We start from the raw sequence: 22,645 nt of genomic DNA on the forward strand, positions 1-22,645 counted from the left end.
ACGCATATGTTATTTTTACGAAAAAAAAAATAGTATGTTGAAACCACTCGTCACAGCCAAATGAAATAAGAGCGAACTCATTCAAGCAGGAGCCCTGGAGGACGAAGAGAATCCGGACTCTCCCAGGCCTCCTCACCTGAGCAAGGCTCCCTCCTGACTGCTGCCCACCCACTCCAGGGCCGGACGCGGGAAGGGACTGCCCAGCCCGAGGGTCGCAGGGGCAGAACGCGCCCCGGGTCCTGAACGCGCCTGGGCCCCGCGGCTAACCTGGCGTCCCCACCCGACACCAGGATCAGATTCAGGCCAGGCCAGGAACCACCCCAGCCTCCTGCTCCCGCCTTGGTCCAGGCGGCAATGCCGGCGGCGGCCGCCAGGGGGACGGAAGCTCAAGGGCGGGATCCAGGCCCAAGCCTCGGCGCGCCCACCAAGGCTTGGCTCCGGACGAAGGTTCCGGAACAGCCGGTCCCGAGCACCCACGTGCAGCTTCCGATCGCAGCCCTGGCCTGGCTCCTCGGTCCCCAGTTGAGAGACCCGCGACCGCTGCAGGGTGCCTCGCCGAGGGTGCGGGCTCGGGGCGCACAATGCTCCCAGCCTCTCCCACCCCAACCCCGCCGTTAAGGGGAGCCCCAGCGACTCCCTGAACCCTGAAAGTCACACTGGGGCCAGGGCTGCACTTGGCGTCCGCTTCCCCTCCCGTCACAGTCACCAGGGCTAGGGTTGCAGTCGGGGCCGTCGGGGAGAGCGGAGGGCGCGTGGGAATGGGGCTCGCTGCGCCACGGAAACCCCGCGCCGCCCTTGGAGTCCTCCCCGCTGCTCCGCAGAGCCGGGCTGCTGCCATCGCGTCTGCCCCGAGGGTGCGCAGGCGGGTACCTGTCCCGACTCGGGGAACAGCGGGAGCCCGGAGACGCCCGTCGGGCTTCCCAGCCCCACCCGGGACGTCTCTGGGGGCGGGAGGCCAGGAGAGAAGAGGATGGGAGAGATGAGCTGCAGGGGGATACGGGACCCAGGGACCCGGGGATATTATGACACGCTTTCCACGCGTAGGACTGGGGCCCACAAATGACCAGAAAGGTGGGACTCATTCGCCCCCTTTGCAGATGGACCCATGTTGGCACCCCGTAGATCTGCAGTGGGGGCACCAGGACCTGCGGTGAGCGCCTCCGCGCCCCAAACGCCAGCAGGTCCGCCCGACCGCATTCCCGCCTGGCTTGCTTTGCACAAATGCTGCGCCAGGACACGCCCCAGACCCACTCCTTCACAGATCGCGAGCCTCATGCCTTCGCAGACAGAAAGTGTCCTAAGCACAGGCAGGCTCAGAGCCCGCCTCCGCCTCGGATTCGCTGTGTGGCCCGGAGCCAGTATCTTGGCCTCTCTGGGTCTCAGTTTGCTCATCTCAGTGAATGGGACACAGACACAGTCGCGCTGCGGGTTAACGCTTTATTTGCCATCCAAGGCCCCGGGCCCGCCTGGGCTTCTGCTCAGAAGATCCTCACGGAGTCCAGCTGCACGTCCCCGCCCACCTCCACCAGGCGCACGCGCGCCAGCGGCAGGCGGTGGCGGAAGTGGTGGTACTGGGCGTCCCCAACCACGGCCTGCAGGGGAGGGTCGGTGGTGAGGATTCCGGAGGCCCCTGCTGGGTGGCCCTGGGGAAATCACTCATCCCCTCTGGGTCTCAGTTTCCTCACTGGGAAAATGGGGCTATTGTTCATTCTAACTCTTGCGTGAGGATCAAACGAGTTTACTGTGTGGCACAGTAAAAAACGGCTTTTTTAGTGCTGGTAATGGATATTCTCATTTCCGCGACCATTACCCGCTGTTAAAGCGCAGAGGAGGGAGGTGAATTCGCGTAAGGTCTGGGTGGTGGAGGATCTGCCGCCACCCCCGCCCGCTAATCCTTGCTAGGACGAGTTCCTGGGCGCTGTCTCCAACCCATCCCTCCCCATGCCTCAAACCCCGGACCTCAGGAAGGAATGAACTGGGAGTAGGGTCTGGGATGGCGAGTCTGGGCCACGCCTTCCAGCTAGGACGCCCACCCCTTGGACACTTGGCTGTTGCTCGCCTCGTCCAGACCCTGCTGTCTCTCTGCCCCTCAGACCCAAATTGGAGTTGTTTAGGCGACAGAGGGTCGAAGGACCCCCTTCTCCGCCTTGGCCACGCCTTCCCTATTCCCCTCACCCCGCCCCGAACCTCCCTGCCTTCCACCAATAGCCTGGCTTTGCCCAACCCTCTGCTCCAGGGACCTAAGTCTTGGCGTCCATGCCCCTGTAGCAGAGACGCACCTTGAAGCCGTCGTCTGACGCGATGATGAGCACCTCGAAGGGCTGCCCGCGCTGGAAGGGAACGCCCGGCCCGCGCTCCTCGCGGCCCCAGGAGCCTTGCTCCTTGCTATTGAAGACCACCTCCGACGTGTCCAACCGGGGGTTGAAATGCAGGGCGGCATCGGAGCCCTGTTCCTCCCCGCACAGCAGGTTTACATGGAACCTGGAAGAGAGGGATGGTGGCCGTCAGGGCTCAGAAACCACCCAGACCGAGAAATGTTGAGGGTGAGGAATACGGATGTCTACAATTTACTTTGAATGAATAAGTAAATGAAATGTTGGCTGGGTGCAGTGGCTCACCCTGTAATCCCAGCACTCTGGGAGGTGGAGAAGGGAGGATTGCTTGGACCCAGAAGTTAAAGACCAGCCTGGGCAACATAGCAAGACCCCATCTTACAAAAAAACGAAAGAACAGACGAAAAATAAACCACCCAGACCAAAGTGCAACGCTTATGGGCTGGGACTCCCCATTCCCAGAGGACCCCCAAATTAACAGGGACCTGAAGACAGGCACACACCGCAGAAGGAGCGGTGGCCCACTAATGACCAGAGAGCTTAGATTCCCAAGGCAGCCAAAATATCATGAGGCCCTTGGCAGAAACCTACCCAGACCAAAGTCACTATGCTTAGGGCAGGGTGCCCTCATTTCCAAAGAGCCTGGGACCTGCCCAGGAGGTCTGGGTGATGGCCAGGGTGCTCCTGATGCCCAGGGAACCCTCAGGTTCTACAGGACAAAGAATAATACCAGGAACCCCAGCATTTCCAGGGTACCCCAGAATCCAGAAGGCCTGAAGTTCCTTAGCCAGGAGGTCAAAGGATGGCTTGGCAAGGACTCCCAGGGTCCGGGGTATCTCCAGGACTTGGAGTATTTCCAGAGTTCCCTGGGACTCAGACAAGGCAGTCATAGGACTATATCTAGGAACCCTGAGATTACCCAGGAACCTCAAATTCTTAGGGAAACTTAGGGACCCCAGCCACAAAGGCATGGGGCAAATATGAATACATCAGATTTGAGGTCAGAAATGGCCTCAGACTCCTAGCCTGGTGGATACAGATGGCCTTGGGCCCCTACTTCTGGACTGCAAAAATTGGGGGTCAGCTGATCCTGAGACCTGTCCCTTTACCCCTAGGGCCTGGGGCCTCACCTGCTGGCATTGGGAGGAAGCAAGCCGCGAATTCTCAGCACCGTGCCAGGGCGGATGCCCTCGGGCAGCAAGGACTTGTGGGGGACGTTCTGCAAGAGTGGGGTGCAGGGGCCACTGTGAGCCGGTGAGACCGAGGGAGGGAGGCAGAAGGTGGGTCACCCCTCAGAGGAGCCGACCAGGGCTGAGATTGGCTAGCCTCCTGACTAGCTGGGACTACAGGCACATGCCACCACAATGGATCAAAGGAAACTTTGTGGCTACTAACTGCTCAGAAGTGACAGTGGCTTCATGTGGCAGAAGGAGCAGTGACTGTTTCCAGGGGCACCAGGAAACTTGATTGGAGAGGTGGTTACACAGGTGACTATATGTGTCAAAACTCATTGAACTATTCCATTAAAATCTGAACCCTGAGCAGGGGCTCACACCTATAATCCCAGCACTTTGGGAGGCCAAGGCAGGTGGATCACTTGAGTCCAGGGGTTTGAGAACAGCCTGGGCAACATGGCGAAATCCCATCAGTACAAAATAATACAAAAATTAGGCAGGTGTGGTGGCACAATCCTGTAGTCCCAGCTACTCAGGAGGATGAGGTGGGAGGATCACCTGAATCTGGGAGGCAGAGGTTGCAGTAAGTTGAGATCATACCACTGCACTCCAGCCTGGGTGACAGAACAAGACCCTGTCTCAAAACAACAACAACAACAACAAAATCTGAACCTTTTATTTAATGGGAAAAATACCTCAATGAAATAACAATTGGGAAATAAACACATTAGTTATTTAAAACTGAAAAAAGACTCACACAAATATTACCGTGGCCAGCCCTGTAATCCCAACATTTTAGGAGATCAAGGTGGGAGGACTGCTTGAGCCCAAGAGTTTGAGACCAGCCTGGGCAACATGGTGAGACCTCCTCTCTAGAAAAAAAAGAAAAAAAAAAAAAAGCTGGGCGTGGTGGCATGCACCTGTAGTCCAAGCTACTCCAGAGGCGGGAGGATTCCCAAGCCCAGGAGGCCAAGCCTGCAGTGAGCCATGATCACCGACAGACAGAGCCAGACCCTGTCTCAAAAAAAAAAAAAAAAAAATTATTGCACAACTAATGAGAAAGATAACACAATTGAATAAGAACCCATCAAGGACTGGGTGCAGTGGCTCATGCCTGTAATCCCAGCACTTTGGGAGGCTGAAGTGGGTGGATCACTTGAGGGCAGGAGTTCAAGACCAGCCTGGCCAACATGGTGAAACCCTGTCTCTACTAAAAATACAAAAATTAGCCATGAGTGGTGGCACATGCTTGTAATCCCAGCTACTCGGGAGGCTGAGGCAGGAGAATCACTTGAACCTGGGAAGCGGAGGTTGCAATGAGTCGAGATCGTGCCACTGCACTCCAGCCTGGGTGACAGAGCAAAACTCTGTCTCAAAAACAAACAAACAAACAACAACAACAACAAAAAACCCATCAAGGATGCAATCAAGGATGCAGATCTGTTACCAGAAAGGAGTCAGGACTTCAGGCTAATAACAGAGTGAATGCAAACCTTTGGCTAGTCAGCAAAGGCACGTTGGGACTTGCAGCACGTTGGCTGCATGTGAAGTTACATCCAGCCACAGTGAAGCAATCACTAAAAAGTTGAGTTCCTGGGAAACACGGTACAGAGCATGAGGCGTCAGTAATGTGAGGAGTGTGTTCTTTAGAATGGTCAATAATGTTAGAATGATGGAGTCCACCATTCAAGGGAACATTCTCGGGAACTAACTGAGCTGGGCTGGTGGTGTGATCACCGGACACCCTGCTGTCCTCTCTGTCCGTGCCCATGACATGTCCTTGGCACAAAGACCCCTCTGGAGCCCAGGGCCTGCTGCTTCCTTGGCTGAGAAGCTGTCCCTGTCTAGGCCTCAGTTTTGTCCTCTGCAGAATGGGGGTGCTTGCAGCCCCCACTGAAATGCAGCTGCCAGCCTCTCTCTCTGAGCTCATGTCCCTAGGAACTGGTCCCCCCACCTTGGTGCCTTGGAGTGTGTGGGGAGGGGGCAAGAGGCTGGGGGCCTGGGACAAAGAGGGTGGAGGATGGTTCTGGGTCTGGCGTCTCCACCCAAACTTTCCACTGCCAGCCTGCCTCTGCCCAGGCCTCTCAGCAGCCTGCTGGGTGGGGCAGGAGTGCAAGAGTTGGGTGGGGAGTGGAAAAGGTCCAGGGCTGCTGCATTGCTAGAAGTGGTTTATTTTTATTTATTTATTTATTTGTTTATGTATTTATTTATTTTTGAGACGGAGTCTTGCTCTGTTGCCCAGGCTGGAGTGCAGTGGCGCAATCTCAGCTCACTGCAAGCTCCGCCTCCCAGGTTCATGCCATTCTCCTGCCTCAGCCTCCCAAGTAGCTGGGACTACAGGTGCCTGCCACCATGCCTGGCTAATTTTGTTTTGTATTTTTAGTAGAGACGGGGTTTCACCGTGTTAGCCAAGATGGTCTCGATCTCCTGACCTCGTGATCCGCCTGCCTCGGCCTCACAAAGTGCTGGGATTACAGGCTTTATTTTTATTTTTTGAGACAGAGTCTAGCTCTGTCACCCAGGCTGGAGTGCAGTGGTGTGATCTCGGCTCACTGCAACCTCTGCCTCCCCAGCTCAAGCAATTCTCCTGCCTCAGCCTCCCGGGTAGCTGGGATTACAGGTGTCTGCCACCATGCCCGGCCAATTTGTTGTATTTTTTGTGGAGAAGGGGTTTCACCATGTTGGCCAGGCTGGTCTTGAACTCCTGACCTCAAGTGATCCACCTACCTTGCCCTCCCAAAGTGCTGGGATTACAGGTGTGAGCCACCACGCCCAGCCAGGAGTGGTTTCTGTTCAGCTCCCACACCATCCCTACCTTTCAGAAACAGATTTCAGTCCTGCCCCCCTGCCTCCCCCAGTCTACTTCCCCAACCCTGGATTTTCTTCTAGAGTCTTGGGCCCAAGTGGGCTATATTGGGGCTGGCGGGAGGGTCCTCACTTTGCTCTGTTTTTGATATAGATGGTGCTGGAATGCTAGGCCACCCATCACCCTAAAACCCACCTCATCCTGACCTGCAAAATTGGTGGGAAGATGGTAACAGTCCTGGAAGGAGGAACAAGAGAGACTTGAAGGAGAGAAGTGGGACAGGAATACACGGTAGACAGAGTAATAGACAGAGACAAACAGAGCCAGACAGCCAGCCCCAGAGACAGAACCCACAGGAGAAGCACGCCCAGAGGTGAGGAGAGGCAGAGGTTGGGGCAATGGGTCCTGCCCGGCTTATGGAAAATCACTTCCCATCCCAGCCTCAGCCTCCTCCTCTGCACAATGGGGGTGACCCATGCTTCTCCCTGTTGGAATGGTGGGGTCCCAATCAGTGATTTCCTGCATATCCTTGGCAGCCCAGGGGCCTGGGAAATGACAAGCGTAGTCCTAGTGGATCCCCTCCTTTCACCCCTCCTGACTGAGGACTTCCATGAACTGGGCACACTCCAGGACCCAGGGGTGCAGCGCTGAGCCAACCAGGCCTCCCCCTGACCCCATGAAGTCGCCCTGTCTGGCACTATCGCCATTGTTGCGGCTGCTGTTCCATTAAAGACGTAGAAGCAGGGATTTCAGCGCAGACATTTCCAGTCCAGGCAGGAGGTTCTCAGCTGGAGAGAAGGGTCTAGAGTTCCCACCGGGCTCGGCTTCTCAGGACCCAACATGTCTGTATATAAAATGAGCATGAGAGACTCTCCTGTGCGCCAGGCAGTGGGAAGACAGGGCTGGAGGGGCGGTGGCTCTTATTATCAGCTCCTAGGAGAGGGGCAGTGCACCTGGGCCCTGGGTGATAGGGGGATCAGGGCCCCCAAGAAGAAGCGCCACTCCCACTTCGCCGGGCTTGCCCCAGGGCCAGGGTCCGTGCCAGGTGTGGGTGGTGGGTGGGGAGGGGTGGGGTGAGTCATCAGGGCCAGCCCCGCCCTGCTTTTATTTAAGGTCCCCAGCAGGCCCCACCACCACGGCTGCCTGACCCGGTCCCAGCCATGTCCGTGAGTGCTCCAGGGGCCCGGGGCGGGGCCAAGCAGGGAGAGGGCTGGGGGCTTTTCTTTCAAGGGAGCAAGTGGGCAGTGGGTGTGCCATGGACGGGCCTGGGCTGTGGCCTCCGGGTGACCCCCCCATCCCGACTGTCCCCTCTACCTCTTTGTGGCTTCCTCCGGGGCCCTCTTTGAGGATTTGTCTGTTTTCTTTGTTGCTCTCCCCATCTGTGTCCCTGTCTGTTTCTGGTCTCTTTCCTGCCTCTCCGCCACCCTTTTCTCTTCCACTGATTTCTGCCAATCTCAGCCCTGGTCGGCTCCTCTGAGGGGTGACCCACCTTCTGCCTCCCTCCTTCGGTCTCACCAGCTCACAGTGGCCCCTGCACCCCACTCTTGCAGAACGTCCCCCACAAGTCCTTGCTGCCCGAGGGCATCCGCCCTGGCACGGTGCTGAGAATTCGCGGCTTGCTTCCTCCCAATGCCAGCAGGTGAGGCCCCAGGCCCTAGGGGTAAAGGGTACAGGTCTCAGGATCAGCTGACCCCCAATTTTTGCAGTCCAGAAGTAGGGGCCCGAGGCCATCTGTATCCACCAGGCTAGGAGTCTGAGGCCATTTCTGACCTCAAATCTGATGTATTCATATTTGCCCCATGCCTTTGTGGCTGGGGTCCCTAAGTTTCCCTAAGACTTTGAGGTCCCTGGGTAATCTCAGGGTTCCTACATATAGTCCTATGACTGCCATGTCTGAGTCTCAGGGAACTCTGGAAATACTCCAAGTCCTGGAGATACCCTGGACCCTGGGAGTCCTTGCCAAACCATCCTTTGACCTCCTGGCTAAGGAACTTCAGGCCTTCTGGATTCTGGGGTACCCTGGAAATGCTGGGGTTCCTGGTATTATTCTTTGTCCTGTAGAACCTGAGGGTTCCCTGGGCATCAGGAGCACCCTGGCCATCTCCCAGACCTCCTGGGCAGGTCCCAGGCTCTTTGGAAATGAGGGCACCCTGCCCTAAGCATAGTGACTTTGGTCTGGGTAGGTTTCTGCCAAGGGCCTCATGATATTTTGGCTGCCTTGGGAATCTAAGCTCTCTGGTCATTAGTGGGCCACCTCTCCTTCTGCAGTGTGTGCCTGTCTTCAGGTCCCTGTTAATTTGGGGGTCCTCTGGGAATGGGGAGTCCCAGCCCATAAGCCCTTCACTTTGGTCTGGGTGGTTTATTTTTCGTTTGTTCTTTCGTTTTTTTGTAAGATGGGGTCTTGCTATGTTGCCCAGGATGGTCTTTAACTTCTGGGTCCAAGCAATCCTCCCTTCTCCACCTCCCAGAGTGCTAAGATTACAGGGTGGGCCACTGCACCCAGCCAACATTTCATTTACTTATTCATTCAAAGTAAATTGTAGACATCCGTATTCCTCACCCTCAACATTTCTTGGTCTGGGTGGTTTCTGAGCCCTGATAGCCACCATCCCCCTCTTCCAGGTTCCATGTAAACCTGCTGTGCGGGGAGGAACAGGGCTCCGATGCCGCCCTGCATTTCAACCCCAGGTTGGACACGTCGGAGGTGGTCTTCAATAGCAAGGAGCAAGGCTCCTGGGGCCGCGAGGAGCGCGGGCCGGGCGTTCCTTTCCAGCGCGGGCAGCCCTTCGAGGTGCTCATCATCGCGTCAGACGACGGCTTCAAGGTGCGTCTCTGGACAGGGGCGTGGACGCCAAGACCTAGGTCCCTGGAGCAGAGGGTTGGGCAAAGCCAGGCTATTGGTGGAAGGCAGGGAGGTTCGGGGCGGGGTGAGGGGAGTAGGGAAGGCGTGGCCAAGGCGGAGAAGGGGGTCCTTCGACCCTCTGTCGCCTAAACAACTCCAATTTGGGTCTGAGGGGCAAAGAGACAGCAGGGTCTGGACGAGGCGAGCAAGAGCCAAGTGTCCAAGGGGTGGGCGTCCTAGCTGGAAGGCATGGCCCAGACTCGCCATCCCAGACCCTACTCCCAGTTCATTCCTTCCTGAGGTCCGGGGTTTGAGGCATGGGGAGGGATGGGTTGGAGACAGCGCCCAGGAACTCGTCCTAGCAAGGATTAGCGGGCGGGGGTGGCGGCAGATCCTCCACCACCCAGACCTTACGCGAATTCACCTCCCTCCTCTGCGCTTTAACAGCGGGTAATGGTCGCGGAAATGAGAATATCCATTACCAGCACTAAAAAAGCCGTTTTTTACTGTGCCACACAGTAAACTCGTTTGATCCTCACGCAAGAGTTAGAATGAACAATAGCCCCATTTTCCCAGTGAGGAAACTGAGACCCAGAGGGGATGAGTGATTTCCCCAGGGCCACCCAGCAGGGGCCTCCGGAATCCTCACCACCGACCCTCCCCTGCAGGCCGTGGTTGGGGACGCCCAGTACCACCACTTCCGCCACCGCCTGCCGCTGGCGCGCGTGCGCCTGGTGGAGGTGGGCGGGGACGTGCAGCTGGACTCCGTGAGGATCTTCTGAGCAGAAGCCCAGGCGGGCCCGGGGCCTTGGATGGCAAATAAAGCGTTAACCCGCAGCGCGACTGTGTCTGTGTCCCATTCACTGAGATGAGCAAACTGAGACCCAGAGAGGCCAAGATACTGGCTCCGGGCCACACAGCGAATCCGAGGCGGAGGCGGGCTCTGAGCCTGCCTGTGCTTAGGACACTTTCTGTCTGCGAAGGCATGAGGGTCGCGATCTGGGAAGGAGTGGGTCTGGGGCGTGTCCTGGCGCAGCATTTGTGCAAAGCAAGCCAGGCGGGAATGCGGTCGGGCGGATCTGCTGGCGTTTGGGGCGCGGAGGCGCTCACCGCAGGTCCTGGTGCCCCCACTGCAGATCTACGGGGGGGCCAACATGGGTCCATCTGCAAAGGGGGCGAATGAGTCCCACCTTTTTGGTCACTCGTGCGCCCCAATCCTACGCGTGGAAAGCGTGTCATAATATCCCCGGGTCCCTGGGTCCCGTATCCCCCTGCAGCTCATCTCTCCCATCCTCTTCTCTCCTGGCCTCCCGCCCCCAGAGACGTCTTGGGTGGGGCTGGGAAGCCCGACGGGCGTCTCCGGGCTCCCGCTGTCGGGAGTCGACGTGTCCGGAATCAGGACAGGTACCCGCCTGCGCACCCTCGGGGCAGACGCGATGGCAGCGGCCCGGCTCTGCGGAACAGGTGGGAGGACTCGAAGGGCGGCGCGGAGTTTCCGAGGCGCAGCGAGCCCCATTCCCACGCGCCCTTCGCTCTCCCCGACTGCCCGGACCCCGGCCCTAGCCCTGGTCACTGTGACGGGAGAGGAAGCCGACGCCAAGTGCAGCCCTGGCCCCAGTGTGACTTTCAGGGTTCAGGGCGTCGCTGGGGCTCCCCTTAACGGCGGGGTTGGGGTGGGAGAGGCTGGGAGCATTGTGCGCCCCGAGCCCGCACCCTCGGCGAGGCACCCTGCAGCGGTCGCGGGTCTCTCAACTGGGGACCGAGGAGCCAGGCCAGGGCTGCGATCGGAAGCTGCACGTGGGTGTTCAGGGCCGGCTGTTCCGGAACCTTCGTCCGGAGCCACAGCTTGGTGGGCGCGCCAGGGCTTGGGTCTCGATCCCCGTCCTTGAGCCTCCCACCCCCTGGCGTCCGCCTTAGGCATTGCTGCCTGGACCAAGGCGGATGCAGGAAGCTGGGGTGGTTCCTGGCCTGGCCTGAATCTGATTCTGGAGTCAGGTGGGGACGCCAGGTTCGCTGCAGGGCCCAGGCGCGTTCAGGACCCGGGGTTTTAGGCCCCTGCGACCTTCGGGCTGGGCGGTACCTTCCCGTGTCCGGCCCTGGAGTGGGTGGGCGGTGGTCAGGAGAGAGCACCGCTCAGGTGAGGAGGCCTGGGAAAGGCCGGATTCTCCTAGTCCTCCGGGACTCCTGCTTGAATGAGTTCGCTCTTATTTCATTTGGCTGTGTCGAGTGGTTTTAAAATATCAGTTTTTTCATAAAGATAATATATGCATCTGGTACACATTTCAAAATATACAGTGAAATGAACACACATTATTGGCACAGGTGGTGAATGTGGTTGGGTCTTCAGATTAGACGGTAGCGATCCAGCCGTGTTAATGTCCTGAATTTCACCGTGGACTGACAGTGTACACGTGGGAACCTGTCCCTGTTTGTGGAAAATATAGTTAGGTATTTGGTGGTGCAGCATGTTTGCGACTTATTCGCAACTGGTTCTGAGGCAGGAAAATAGGGTCTGGAAGTAGGGAACATAAGGCTGATTCACACTTCAGCTATGACAGGAAACATCCTCTCCATTTACATAGTGCATACAGCAAGTAACCAATGGAAACCTCTAGAGGGTATTTAAACGCCAAAAAATTATGTAACCCAGCCCTTGAGCCCCTATGCTTCTGCCGCACCCACACTGTGGGGTGTATTTTTATTTTCAATAAATCTCTGCCTTTGTTGCTTCATTATTTCCTTGCTTTGTGCGTTTTGCCCAATTCTTCATTCAAGAGACCAAGCCCCTGGACACCCTCCATCGGTAACAGTTCATCAAAAATTTTTAAATAAAATTTTTTTTTTGTTGAGGCAGGGTCTTGCTCTGTTGCCCAGGCTGAGTGGAGTTGTGGATAAGGGCTTACTGCAGCCTCAACCTCCCCGGCTGAAGCCATCCTCCCACCTCAGCCCCCCAAGTATTTGAGACTACAGGCACATGCCATGGTGCCAGGCTAATTTTTTTTTGGGGGGGGGGTTGTAGAGCCAGGGTCTTGCTATGTTGCCCAGGCTGGTCTTGAACTCCTGGACACAGGGGCTCCTCCTGCCCAAAGTCCTGGGATTTCAGGCTTGAGCCACTGCACCTGGCCTGGTTCATCAAAAATTGAGATTTGTACTGTAGTTACAACTTTCTGTATATTTGTTATTTCAAAGTAAACATATGTATTTTTATTTATTTATTTTGAGATGGAGTCTCACTCTGTTGCCCAGGCTGGAGTGCAGTGGCATGATCTCGACTCACTGCAACCTCTGCCTCCCAGGTTCAAGCAATGCTCCTGCCTCAGCCTCCTGAGTAGCTGGGATTACAGGAGTGCACCACCACGCCCGGCAAATTTTTGTGTTTTTGTAGAGACAGGGTTTCACCATGTTGGCCAGGCTGATCTCGAACTCCTGATCTCAGGTTATCCACCTGCCTCAGTCACCCAAAGTGCTGGGATTACAGGCACGAGCCACCACACCTGGTCCTATTTTTATTTTTTTGTATTATTTTTGAGACAGAGTCTCGCTGTGTCGCTCAGGCTGGAGTGCAGTGGCACGATCTCAGCTCCCTGTAACCTCCACCTCCCGGGTTCAAGCAGTTCTGCTGCCTCAGCCTTCCAAGTAGCTGGGATTACAGGAGTGCACCACCATGCCCAGCTAATTTTTGTATTTTAGTAGAGATGGGGTTTCACCATGTTGGTCAGGCTGGTCTCCAACACCTGACCTCAAGTGATCCGCCCACCTCGGCCTCCCAAAGTGTTGGGATTACAGGCTTTAGTGACCACACCCGGCCACATATGCATTTTCTTTTCTTTTTTTTTTTTTTTTTTTGAGAGGGAGTGTTGCTCTGTCTCCCAGGCTGGAGTGCAGTGGCACAATATCAGCTCGCTGCAACCTCTGCCTCCTGGGTTCAAGCAATTCTCCTGCCTCAGCCCTCTGAGTAGCTGGGATTTCAGGTGCCCACGACCATGCCCGGCTAATTTTTGTATTTTTAGTAGAGACGGGTTTCACCAAGTTGGCCAGGCTGGTCTCAAACTCCTGACCTCAAGGGATCCACCCGCCTCGGCCTCCCAAAGTGCTGGGATTACAGGTGTGAGCCACTGCGCCCAGGCCACATATGTATTTTCTAAAGGCTTCCTTTTGGGAGGCCGAGAGGCAGGCGGATCACCTGAGGTCAGAAGTTTAAGACCAGCCTGGCCAACGTGGCAAAACTCTGTCTCTACTAAAAATACAAAAAAATTCGCCGGGCGTGGTGGCACGCGCCTATAGTCTCAGCCACTTGGGAGGCTGAGGCACAAGAATCTCATGAACCCGGGTTGTGGTGGGAGGTTGTGGCGAGCCAAGATCAGGCCACCGCACTCCAGCCTGGGTGACAGAGACTCTGTCTCAATTTAAAAAAAAAAGGCTTTCTTTTTGTTATGTTTATGAAAATGCTGTCATCCGTCTTCATTTCTTGCACATTTTTTCAAAAATCTATGCACATTTAAACACATGCACATGTGGTTTTACTTTTTTTCCTTCAAAGGGTAGCACCCTCCACCCACTGGACCTTTTTGGGTGTTATCCACATTTGTGTTCTGCTTCATTCATTCTCCTGGCGCCTGAGTGCCCCATTGTGTGGAGTAACTAACAAGGAATGTCACTTGAACCCTCCTTGATGTCTGATGGTTTCACATCATTCAATACATCCAAACAGTGCTGCACAGAATGTTCTTGGACCTATGTTATCCAATACCTTTTTTATTTTCTTGAGACGGAGTCTTGCTCTGTTGCCCAGGTTGGAGTGCAGTGGCACGATCTTGACTCACTGCAACCTCCACCTCCCAGGTTCAAGCGATTCTCGTGCCTCAGCCTCCCGAGTAACTGGGATTACAGGCATGTGCCACCATGCCCAGCTAATTTTTGTATTTTTAGTGGAGATGGGGTTTCACCATGTTGGCCAGGCTGGTCTTGAACTCCTGACCTCAAATGATCTGCCTGCCTTAGCCTCCCAAAGTTTTGGGATTATAAGTGTGAGCCACCACGCCTGGCCATTTTTTCTTTTTTGTCATCTCCATTCTGATTATAAAATATATACCTGCTGTGGTGGCACAAACTTGTAATCCCAGCTACTTGGGCAGCTGAGGCAGGAGAATCACTTAAACCTGGAGGCAAAGGTTGCAGTGAGCTGAGATCGCGCCACTGCACCCCACCCTGGGTGACAGAGCGAGACTTCCGCTCAAAAAAACAAATAAATAAATAAATATATTAGTGTGTTTCTTTCTTTCTTTTTTTTTTTTGTTTTTGAGACCGAGTCTTGCTATGTTGCCCAGGCTGGAGGGCAGTGGCACAATCTCAGCTCACTGCAAGCTCCGCCTCCCAGGTTCACGCCATTCTCCTGCCTCAGCCTCCCGAGTAGCTGGGACTACAGGTGCCCGCCACCACACCTGGCTAATTTTTTGTATTTTTAGTAGAGACAGGGTTTCACCATGTTAGCCAGGATAGTCTGGATCTCCTGACCTCGTGATCTGCCCGCCTCGGCCTCCCAAAGTGCTGGGATTACAGGCGTGAGCCACTGCACCCAGCTAGTGTGTTTCTTTCTTGTCTTCTTTCTGTAATAGTTTATGCAGACTTTTGGAGAAAGTTGAGATTCTGAGACATAGATCTATAACTAACATCCCCCAAGTCCCTTCTACATGTTAGCCACTCTGTGATCATTCCCTGAATCCCCCAAACAACACTCTGAAGGAGATCCTTTTATTAGGCATAATTTGCCAATGAGGAATCTGATGCCCAAGGTTGAGTGACTTGTTCAAGGTCACACATCAAGTAGATGGTGGAGCATGAACCAGAACTAAGTGAAAGTGATTCCTCACCTTGGGGTCTAAGCCTTTGAGAAACCATGTTTTGATTTATGTTTGTTTTTTGAGACAATGTCTCACTGTGTTGCCCCAGCTGGAGTGCAGTGGCCCCTGGCTCACTGCAGCCTCCACCTCCTGGGCTCAAGGGATCCTCCTGCCTTACCAGCATGTTTCACCACACCTGACTAATTTTTTTTTTTTTTTGGTGGAAACGGGGGTCTCCTCATGTGGCCCAGGCTGGTTTCGAATTCCTGAGCTCCAGTGATCTGCCTGCCTCAGCCTACCAAAGTGCTGGGATTACAAGTGTCAGCCACCACATCCGGCCTTGTTTTTTTTTTTTTTTTTTTTTTTTTTGAGACAAGGTCTCACTCTGTCACCCAGGCTGGAGTGCAGTGGCACAATCTAAGCTCACTGCAACCTCCATCTTCTAGATTCAAACCATTCTCCTGCCTCAGCCTCCTGAGTAGCTGGGATTACAAGGGCGTGCCACCACGCCCGACTAATTTTTTGTATTTTTAGTAGAGATGGGGTTTCACTGTATTAGCCAGAATGCTCCTGACCTCAGGTGATTCACCCATCTCGGCCTCTCAAAGTGCTAGGATTACAGGCGTAAGCCACCGCACCCGGCCTGTTTTGTTTTTTATTTTTTATTTTTTATTTTTATTTATTTATTTATTTTGAGACGGAGTCTCGCTCTGTCACCCAGGCTGGAGTGCAGTGGCACGATCTTGGCTCACTGCAAGCTCCACCTCCCGGGTTCACGCCATTCTCCTGCCTCAGCCTCTCCGAGTAGCTGGGACTACAGGTGCCCGCCAACACGCCCGGCTCATTTTTTTTTTTTTGTATTTTTAGTAGAGACGGGGTTTCACCGTGGTCTCGATCTGCTGACCTCGTGATCCGCCCGCCTCGGCCTCCCAAAGTACTGGGATTACAAGCGTGAGCCACTGCGCCTGGCCTGTTTTGTTTTTTAATATCAACTTCATTGAGGTGTAATTTACGCACAATAAAATTCCTCCTTTTTAGGTTACAGTTCCATGAATACATCCGGTTGTGTGGTCACCCAACGATCAAGGTACAGGGTATTTCCACACCTCTCCCAACCACACCCTGGTCACCTGGGTGGCGGCCACTGATCTGCTCTTTAGCTTCATAAATTAGTTTTTCCTGCTATAAAACTTGGCATAAAAATACAGTACTCTTTTTTTTTTTAAATAAACATCTGACTACTGTGCTTAGTGTAATGTTTTTGAGGTTTATTCGTGTGTTTTTGCATTTCTTTTTGTCTGAGTTGCAACTGCTGGATCTCAGAAAACAGTACCCCCAAATGAGCTGGGCACAGTGGCTCATGCTTATAATTCCAGCGCTTTGGGAGGCCGAGGCGGGAGGAGCCTATGAAGACAGGCGTTCCAGAGCAGCAGCCTGGGCATCAAAGTGAGACCACATCTTTTCTTTTTTTTTTTTTTTTTGAGATGGAGTCTTGCTCTGTCGCCCAGGCTGGAATGCAGTGGCGAGATCTCGGCGCGCTGCAAGCTCTGCCTCCCGGGTTCAGGCTATTCTCCTGCCTCAGCCTCCCGAGTAGCTGGGACTATACCACGCCAAGCTAATTTTTTGTATTTTTTAGTAGAGACGGGGTTTCACCGTGTTAGCCAGGATGGTCTCGATCTCCTGACCTCATGATCCGCCCGCCTTGGCCTCCCAAAGTGCTGGGATTACAGGCGTGAGGAACCACACCCGGCTGGAAGTCTGTTTTTTAATTTACACATACTTAGAGATTTCCTAAATTTATGTATTTATTTATTTTATTTATTTTGAGACAGTCTCCCTCTGTGGCTTAATCTTGGCTCACTGCAACCTCCACCTACTGGGCTCAAACGATCCTCCTGCCTCAGCCTCCCAAGTAACTGGGACTACAGGCTCACGCCACTTCACCTGGCTAATTTTTGTAATTTCAATAGAGATGGGGTTTTGCCATTTGGGCCAGGCTGATCTCGAACTCCTGGGCTCAAGCAATCCACCCATCTTGGCTCCCAAAGGTGCTGGAATTATGGATGTAAACCACCGCGCCGGGCCAGTCTTTCTTTTGAATTTTTTTAATTTTTATTTTAGGCCAGGCATGGTGGCTCACACCTGCAATCCCAGCATTTTGGGAGGCTGAGGCAGGAGGATTGGTTGAGCCCAGGCATCCAAAACCAGCCTGGGCAACATAGTGAGACCCTGTCTCTATTTTTTTTTTTTTTTTTTGAGATGGAGTCTGGCTCTGTTGCCCAGGTTGGAGTGCAATGGTGTGATCTCAGCTCACTGCAACCTCTGTCTCCCTGGTTCAAGCGATTCTCCTGCCTCAGCCTCCTGAGTAGGTGGGACTACAGGCACACGGCACCACATCCAGCGAATTTTTTTGTATTTTTAGTAGAAACAGGGTTTCGCTGTGTTGGCCAGGCTGGTCTTAAACTGCTGACCTCAAATGATCCGCCTGCCTCAGCCTCCCAAAGTGCTGGGATTACAGGTGTGAGCCACCATGCCTGGCCAAATTTTTAAAATTAAATTATTTTAAAAAAGAAAATGATTTTTAAATACATATAGAAACAGGGTCTCACTATATTGCCCAGGCTGGTCTCAAACTCCTGAGCTCAAGCGATCCTCCCAGCTAGGCTTCCCAGAGTGCTGGGATTACAGGTGTGAGCCATGGTGCCCAATCTTAATCCTTCTTTATTAAGTTTGTCTTCAAAGAAATTTAGAATTTATGATTCAGCTTCCCTTCTCTCCTCCCCATCCTCCTGGATCTTTCTATAACAGCTATATTGACATAAAACTCATATGCTATACAAGTCACCCATTCAACGTATACAAGTCAGTGTTTTTTAGTATATTCACACGGTTGTGCATCCAACACAATCTAATTTTAGAACATTTTTATCATCTCAAAAGACCTTGGCTCACAGATGTAATCCCAGCACTTTGGGAGCCTGAGGTGGAAGGATTGATTGAGCCCAGGAGTTCAAGACCAGCCTGAGGCCGGGCGCAGTGGCTCACGCTTACAATCTCAGCACTTTGGGAGGCTGAGGTGGGCGGATCACTTGAGCTCGGGAGCTTGAGACTAGCCTGGCCAACAAGGCAAAACCCCATCTCTACTCAAAATACAAAAAATCAGCCAGGCGTGGTGGCACGCGCCTGTAATCCCAGCTACTCGGGAGCCTGAGGCAGGAGAATTGCTTGAACCTGGTAGGCGGAGGCTGCAGTGAGCAGATAGCACCATTGCACTCCAGCCTGGGTGACAGAGCAAAGCTCCGTTTCAAAAAAAAAAAAAAACCACAAAAACCCAACCTGGGCAATATAGGGAGACCTCATCTCTACAAAAAATAATTTTAGCCGGGCATGATGGTACACACCTGTGGTCCCAGTTACTCGGGAGGCTGAGCTAGGAGGATGGCTTCAGCTGGAGAGGTCGAGGCTACAGTGAACTGTGATCGCTCCACTGCACTCCAGCTTGAGCAACAGAGTGAAACCCTGTTTCAGAAACAAAACAAAACAAAAAAGAACAACTAAAATAAACCCCATACCCATAAGCAGTCACTCCCCAACTTGCCCCTCCCCCAGCATCTGGCAATCACTAACCTACTTTCCATCTCTATGGATTTGTGAATTTGCTTGTTTTCCACACGTGGAATCATACAATATGTGGCCCTGTGTATCTTCCACGGAGCATCATGTTTTCAGGGTTTGTCCACGTCGCAGCATGCATCAGCACCTCACTCCTTTTCATGGCTGAATGCTGTTCCAATGGGTGGATTGAACATACGCGTTTACCCATTCATCATGGTGAATAGTGGATATCTGGGTTGTTTCTACATCTTGGCTATTATGAATAATGCTGCTATGAACCTATTGTGTGAACATGTTTTCATTTCTCTTGGGTATGCACCTAGGAGAATTTCTGGATCAGGCCAGGTGCAGTGGCTCATGCCTGTAATTCCACCACTTTGGGAGGCCAAGGCAGGCGGATCACCTGAGGTCGGGAGTTCGAGACCAGCCTGACCAACATGGAAAAACCCCATCTCTACTAAAAATACAAAATTAACCAGGCGTGGTGGTGCATGCCTGTAATCCCAGCTACTTGGGAGGCTGAGGCAGGCGAATCGCTTGAACCCGGGAGGTGGAGGTTTCGGTGAGTCGAGATCGCACCATTGCACTCCAGTCTGGGCAACAAGAGTGAAACTCCGTCTCAAAAAAAAAAAAAAAAAGAATTCCTGGGTCACATGACTCTTTTAAGTTCCGTTTCAAAGAACTGCCAAACCATTGTCCAAAGTAACTGTAACATTTTACATTACCATCAGCAGCATATGTGTTCCTGTTTCTCCATGTTCTCTCCAACACTTGTTATTGTCTTTTTTTTTTTTTTTTTTTGAGACAGGGTCTTGTTCTGTTGCGTAGGCAGGAGTGCAGTGGTGAAATCATGGCTCACTGCAGCCTCCACCTCCTGGCCTCAAGCAATTCTCCTACCTCAGGCCTCCCAATTAGTTGGAACTCTAGGTGTGCGTCCCCACACTTGGCTAATTTTTAAAAATTTTTTGTAGAGACAGGTTCTTGTTATGTTGCCCAGGCTGGTCCTGAACTCTTAGCCTCAAGTGATCCTCCCACCTCGGCCTCCCAAAGTGCTAGGATTACAGGCATGAGCCACCACACCTGACCTATCTGTCTTTTTTATTATAGCCATCCTAATAGGTTGGCTTCACCACTTGGTGAAGAGACATGTCATGTGGTTTTGATTTGCATTTCCCTAATGACATGGGTTGCCGTTTATATATCTTCTTTGCAGAAATGTTTATTGAAACTTTCTGCCCATTTTAAATTGGATTTTTAAAAGGTGTTATATATGCCGGGCACAGTGGCTCACGCCTGTAATCCCCAGCACTTTGGGAGGCCGAGGCGGGTGGATCACGAGGTGAGGAGATCGAGACCATCCTGGTTAACACGATGAAACCTCGTCTCTACTAAAAATACAAAAAAATTAGCCGGGCGTGATGGTGGGCACCTGTAGTCCCAGCTACTCGGGAGGCTGAGGCAGGAGAATGGCGTGAACCTGGGAGGTGGAGCTTGCAGTGAGCTGAGATTGCGCCACAGCACTCCAGCCTGGGTGACAGAGCGAGACTCCGTCTCAAAAAAAGAAAAATAAAATAAAATAAAATAAAATAAAATAAAAGGCGTTATATAATCTTATCCATAAATATGTGTATAATTCTAAACGATATTTATTTTTTAATTTTTATTTTCAAGATAGGGTCTCACTATGCTGCCCAGGCTGGTCTCAAACTCTCGGGTTCAAACAGTCTTCCCACCTTAGTCTCCCAAGTAGCTAGGATTACAGGCATCTGCCACCACGCCTGGCAGGCTCTCTTTTTAAACAAAACCTCATCACCATTATAACTCCTAAAAAATTTACAGTTCATATCATTGTATGATACAATGTTTGCAAAGTTTGTATGCAAAGTTTTCCCCCAATATTTTATTATGAGTTTTTTCAGACATGCAGAAAAGTTAAAAGAATTATTCTATGAAAACCTCATATACCCTAACCAGATTCTATATAACAGTTTACTCAACTTGCTTTATCACACATAGATCCATCTATCCACCCTTCTATCCATCCATCACCATCTTCTTTTTTTCTCTTCTTCTTCTTCTTTTTTTTTTTTTTGAGACAGAGTCTCACTCTGTTGCCAGGCTGGAGTGCAGTGGCGCGATCTCGGCTCACTGCAACCTCTGACTCCCGGGTTCAAGCGATTCTCCTGCCCCAGCCTCCCGAGTAGCTGGGATTACAGGCACCCGCCACTACGCCCGGCTAATTTTTTGTATTTTTGGTAGAGACGGAGTTTCACCACGTTGGCCAGGCTGGTCTCAAAAACTCCTGACCTTATGATTCGCCTGCCTCGGCCTCCCAAAGTGTTGGGATTACATGCGTGAGCCACCACACCTGGCCAAAAAATATGGAAAGCTTCACGAATTTGCGTGTTATCCTTGCGCAGGGGCCATGCTAAGCTTCTCTGCATCATTCCAGTTTTTAGTATATGTGCTGCCGAAGCGAGCACTATTTCTTTACTTTATTTTAATATTTTGTATTTTTTTAGAAACAGAGTTTTGCTCTGTTGTCCAGGCTAGAGTGCAGTGGCCTGATTATGGTTCATGGCAGCGTTGAACTCCTGGGCACAAGCCAACCTCCTGCCTCAGCCTCCCTAGAAGCTGGAACTACAGATGTTTGCTACCACATCCGGCTTACTTTTTTATTTTTTGTAGAGACAGGGTCTCACCATCTTGCTCAGGCTGGTCTTGAACTCCTGGGCTCAAGCAATCTTCCCACCTCATCTTCCAAAGTGCTGGGATTACAGGCTCATGCCATCGCACCCAGCCATCATTTTATTTACTTATCCATTCTAAGTAAATTGTAAACATCAGTATTTGTCACCCCTAAACATTTCAGAAGTACATCATTAGCCAGAGTACAATATTTATGATTCTTTCCTTGTGGTAAGCTTTGCAGAAAGATTCTTTGTTTATATCGGTGAAATGCACAAATCTAAAATGTACAGTTGGCTGGGCACAGTGGCTCACACCAGTAATCCCGACACTTTGGGCGGCTAGGGCAGGAGCATTGCTTGAGCCCAGGGATTCGAGATCAGCCTGAGCAACATAAGGAGACCCTGTCTTTACAAATATAAATGTTTTTAATTAGCTGGGCGTGGTGGTGCATACCTGTGGTCCCAGCTACCTGGGAGGCTGGGGTGGGAGGATCACTTGAGTCCCAGAGGTTGAGCCTGCAATGAGCTGTGATCACACCACTGCACTCCAGCCTGGGCAATAGAGTGAGATCCTGTCTCAATAAAAACAAAAATAAAAAGAATTTAATAAAATAAAATATACAGCCAATGAGTTCTAACAAATGCACAGAGCTGTGTGACCTAGGGTGTGGAATATATCCATCACTCCAGAAAGTTGCTTTAGACATGCAAACATTTAAACTTAGTTTGAGTCATGCTAATAACCGGTTTTACAGCATTTTTATCCAATTAATAATATAGAGGGTTTAATTTGTCACTTCATGGTTTGTCCTGAAGCTTGCTAACTCATTACATCAGAAAGCCAACCCAGCTAATTTGAAAGTGGATGAGTCAGTGACTGGTGAATAAGTAAACACAAGAGTGAATAAAGAATAGATGGATGAATGAAAATGTAAAGAAATCAGCCGGGGGCAGTGGCTCACGCCTGTAATCCCAGCACTTTGGGAGGCCAAGGTGGGCGGATCACGGGTCAAGAGATGGAGACCATCCTGGCCAACATGGTGAAACTCTGTTTCTACTAAAAATACAAAAATTAGCTGGGCATGGTGGCACATTTCTGTAGCCCCAGCTACTCAGGAGGCTGAGGCAGGAGAATCACTTGAACCCATGAGGCGGAGGTTGCAGTGAGCTGAGATCGCACCACTGCACTCCAGCCTGGCGACAGAGCAAGACTCCGTCTCAAAAAAAGAAAAAGAAAGAAATAAAGAAAAAAAAGAAAGAAATCAATGAATGGGCCAGGCACGGTGGCCCACGCCTGTAATCCCAGCACTTTGGGAGGCAGAAGCAGGTGCACCACCTGAGGTC

At 52.3% G+C, this 22,645-nt stretch overlaps 2 protein-coding genes and 1 non-coding gene across 3 annotated transcripts; 1 reads left to right on the forward strand and 2 right to left on the reverse strand.

Moving 5' to 3' along the window:
* Positions 1-1,423: 1,423 nt before the first annotated feature.
* On the reverse strand, positions 1,424-3,618 carry LOC129019628 (galectin-7; the record flags this gene model as incomplete). Its single annotated transcript, XM_054462604.2, has 3 exons — positions 1,424-1,592; positions 2,280-2,481; positions 3,464-3,618. Coding segments are annotated over 3 exons (471 nt in total), but the record flags the coding sequence as incomplete, so codon positions are not given.
* Positions 3,619-7,427: 3,809 nt separating this feature from the next.
* LOC129019629 (galectin-7) lies at positions 7,428-9,993 on the forward strand. The gene is made up of 4 exons (XM_054462605.2): positions 7,428-7,480; positions 7,865-7,953; positions 8,937-9,138; positions 9,825-9,993. The coding sequence occupies exons 1-4, from the start codon at positions 7,475-7,477 to the stop codon at positions 9,936-9,938; spliced, it is 411 nt and encodes a 136-aa protein (XP_054318580.1). The 5' UTR covers positions 7,428-7,474; the 3' UTR covers positions 9,939-9,993.
* A 10,993-nt stretch (positions 9,994-20,986) lies between these two features.
* Positions 20,987-21,094, reverse strand: LOC129021266 (U6 spliceosomal RNA). Its single transcript, XR_008495996.1, has one exon. It is a non-coding gene; the product is annotated as a U6 spliceosomal RNA (small nuclear RNA).
* Between the last annotated feature and the right edge of the window lie 1,551 nt (positions 21,095-22,645).

The sequence above is a fragment of the Pongo pygmaeus genome, chromosome 20 (assembly GCF_028885625.2).
Source record: "Pongo pygmaeus isolate AG05252 chromosome 20, NHGRI_mPonPyg2-v2.0_pri, whole genome shotgun sequence".
NCBI lineage: Eukaryota > Metazoa > Chordata > Mammalia > Primates > Hominidae > Pongo > Pongo pygmaeus.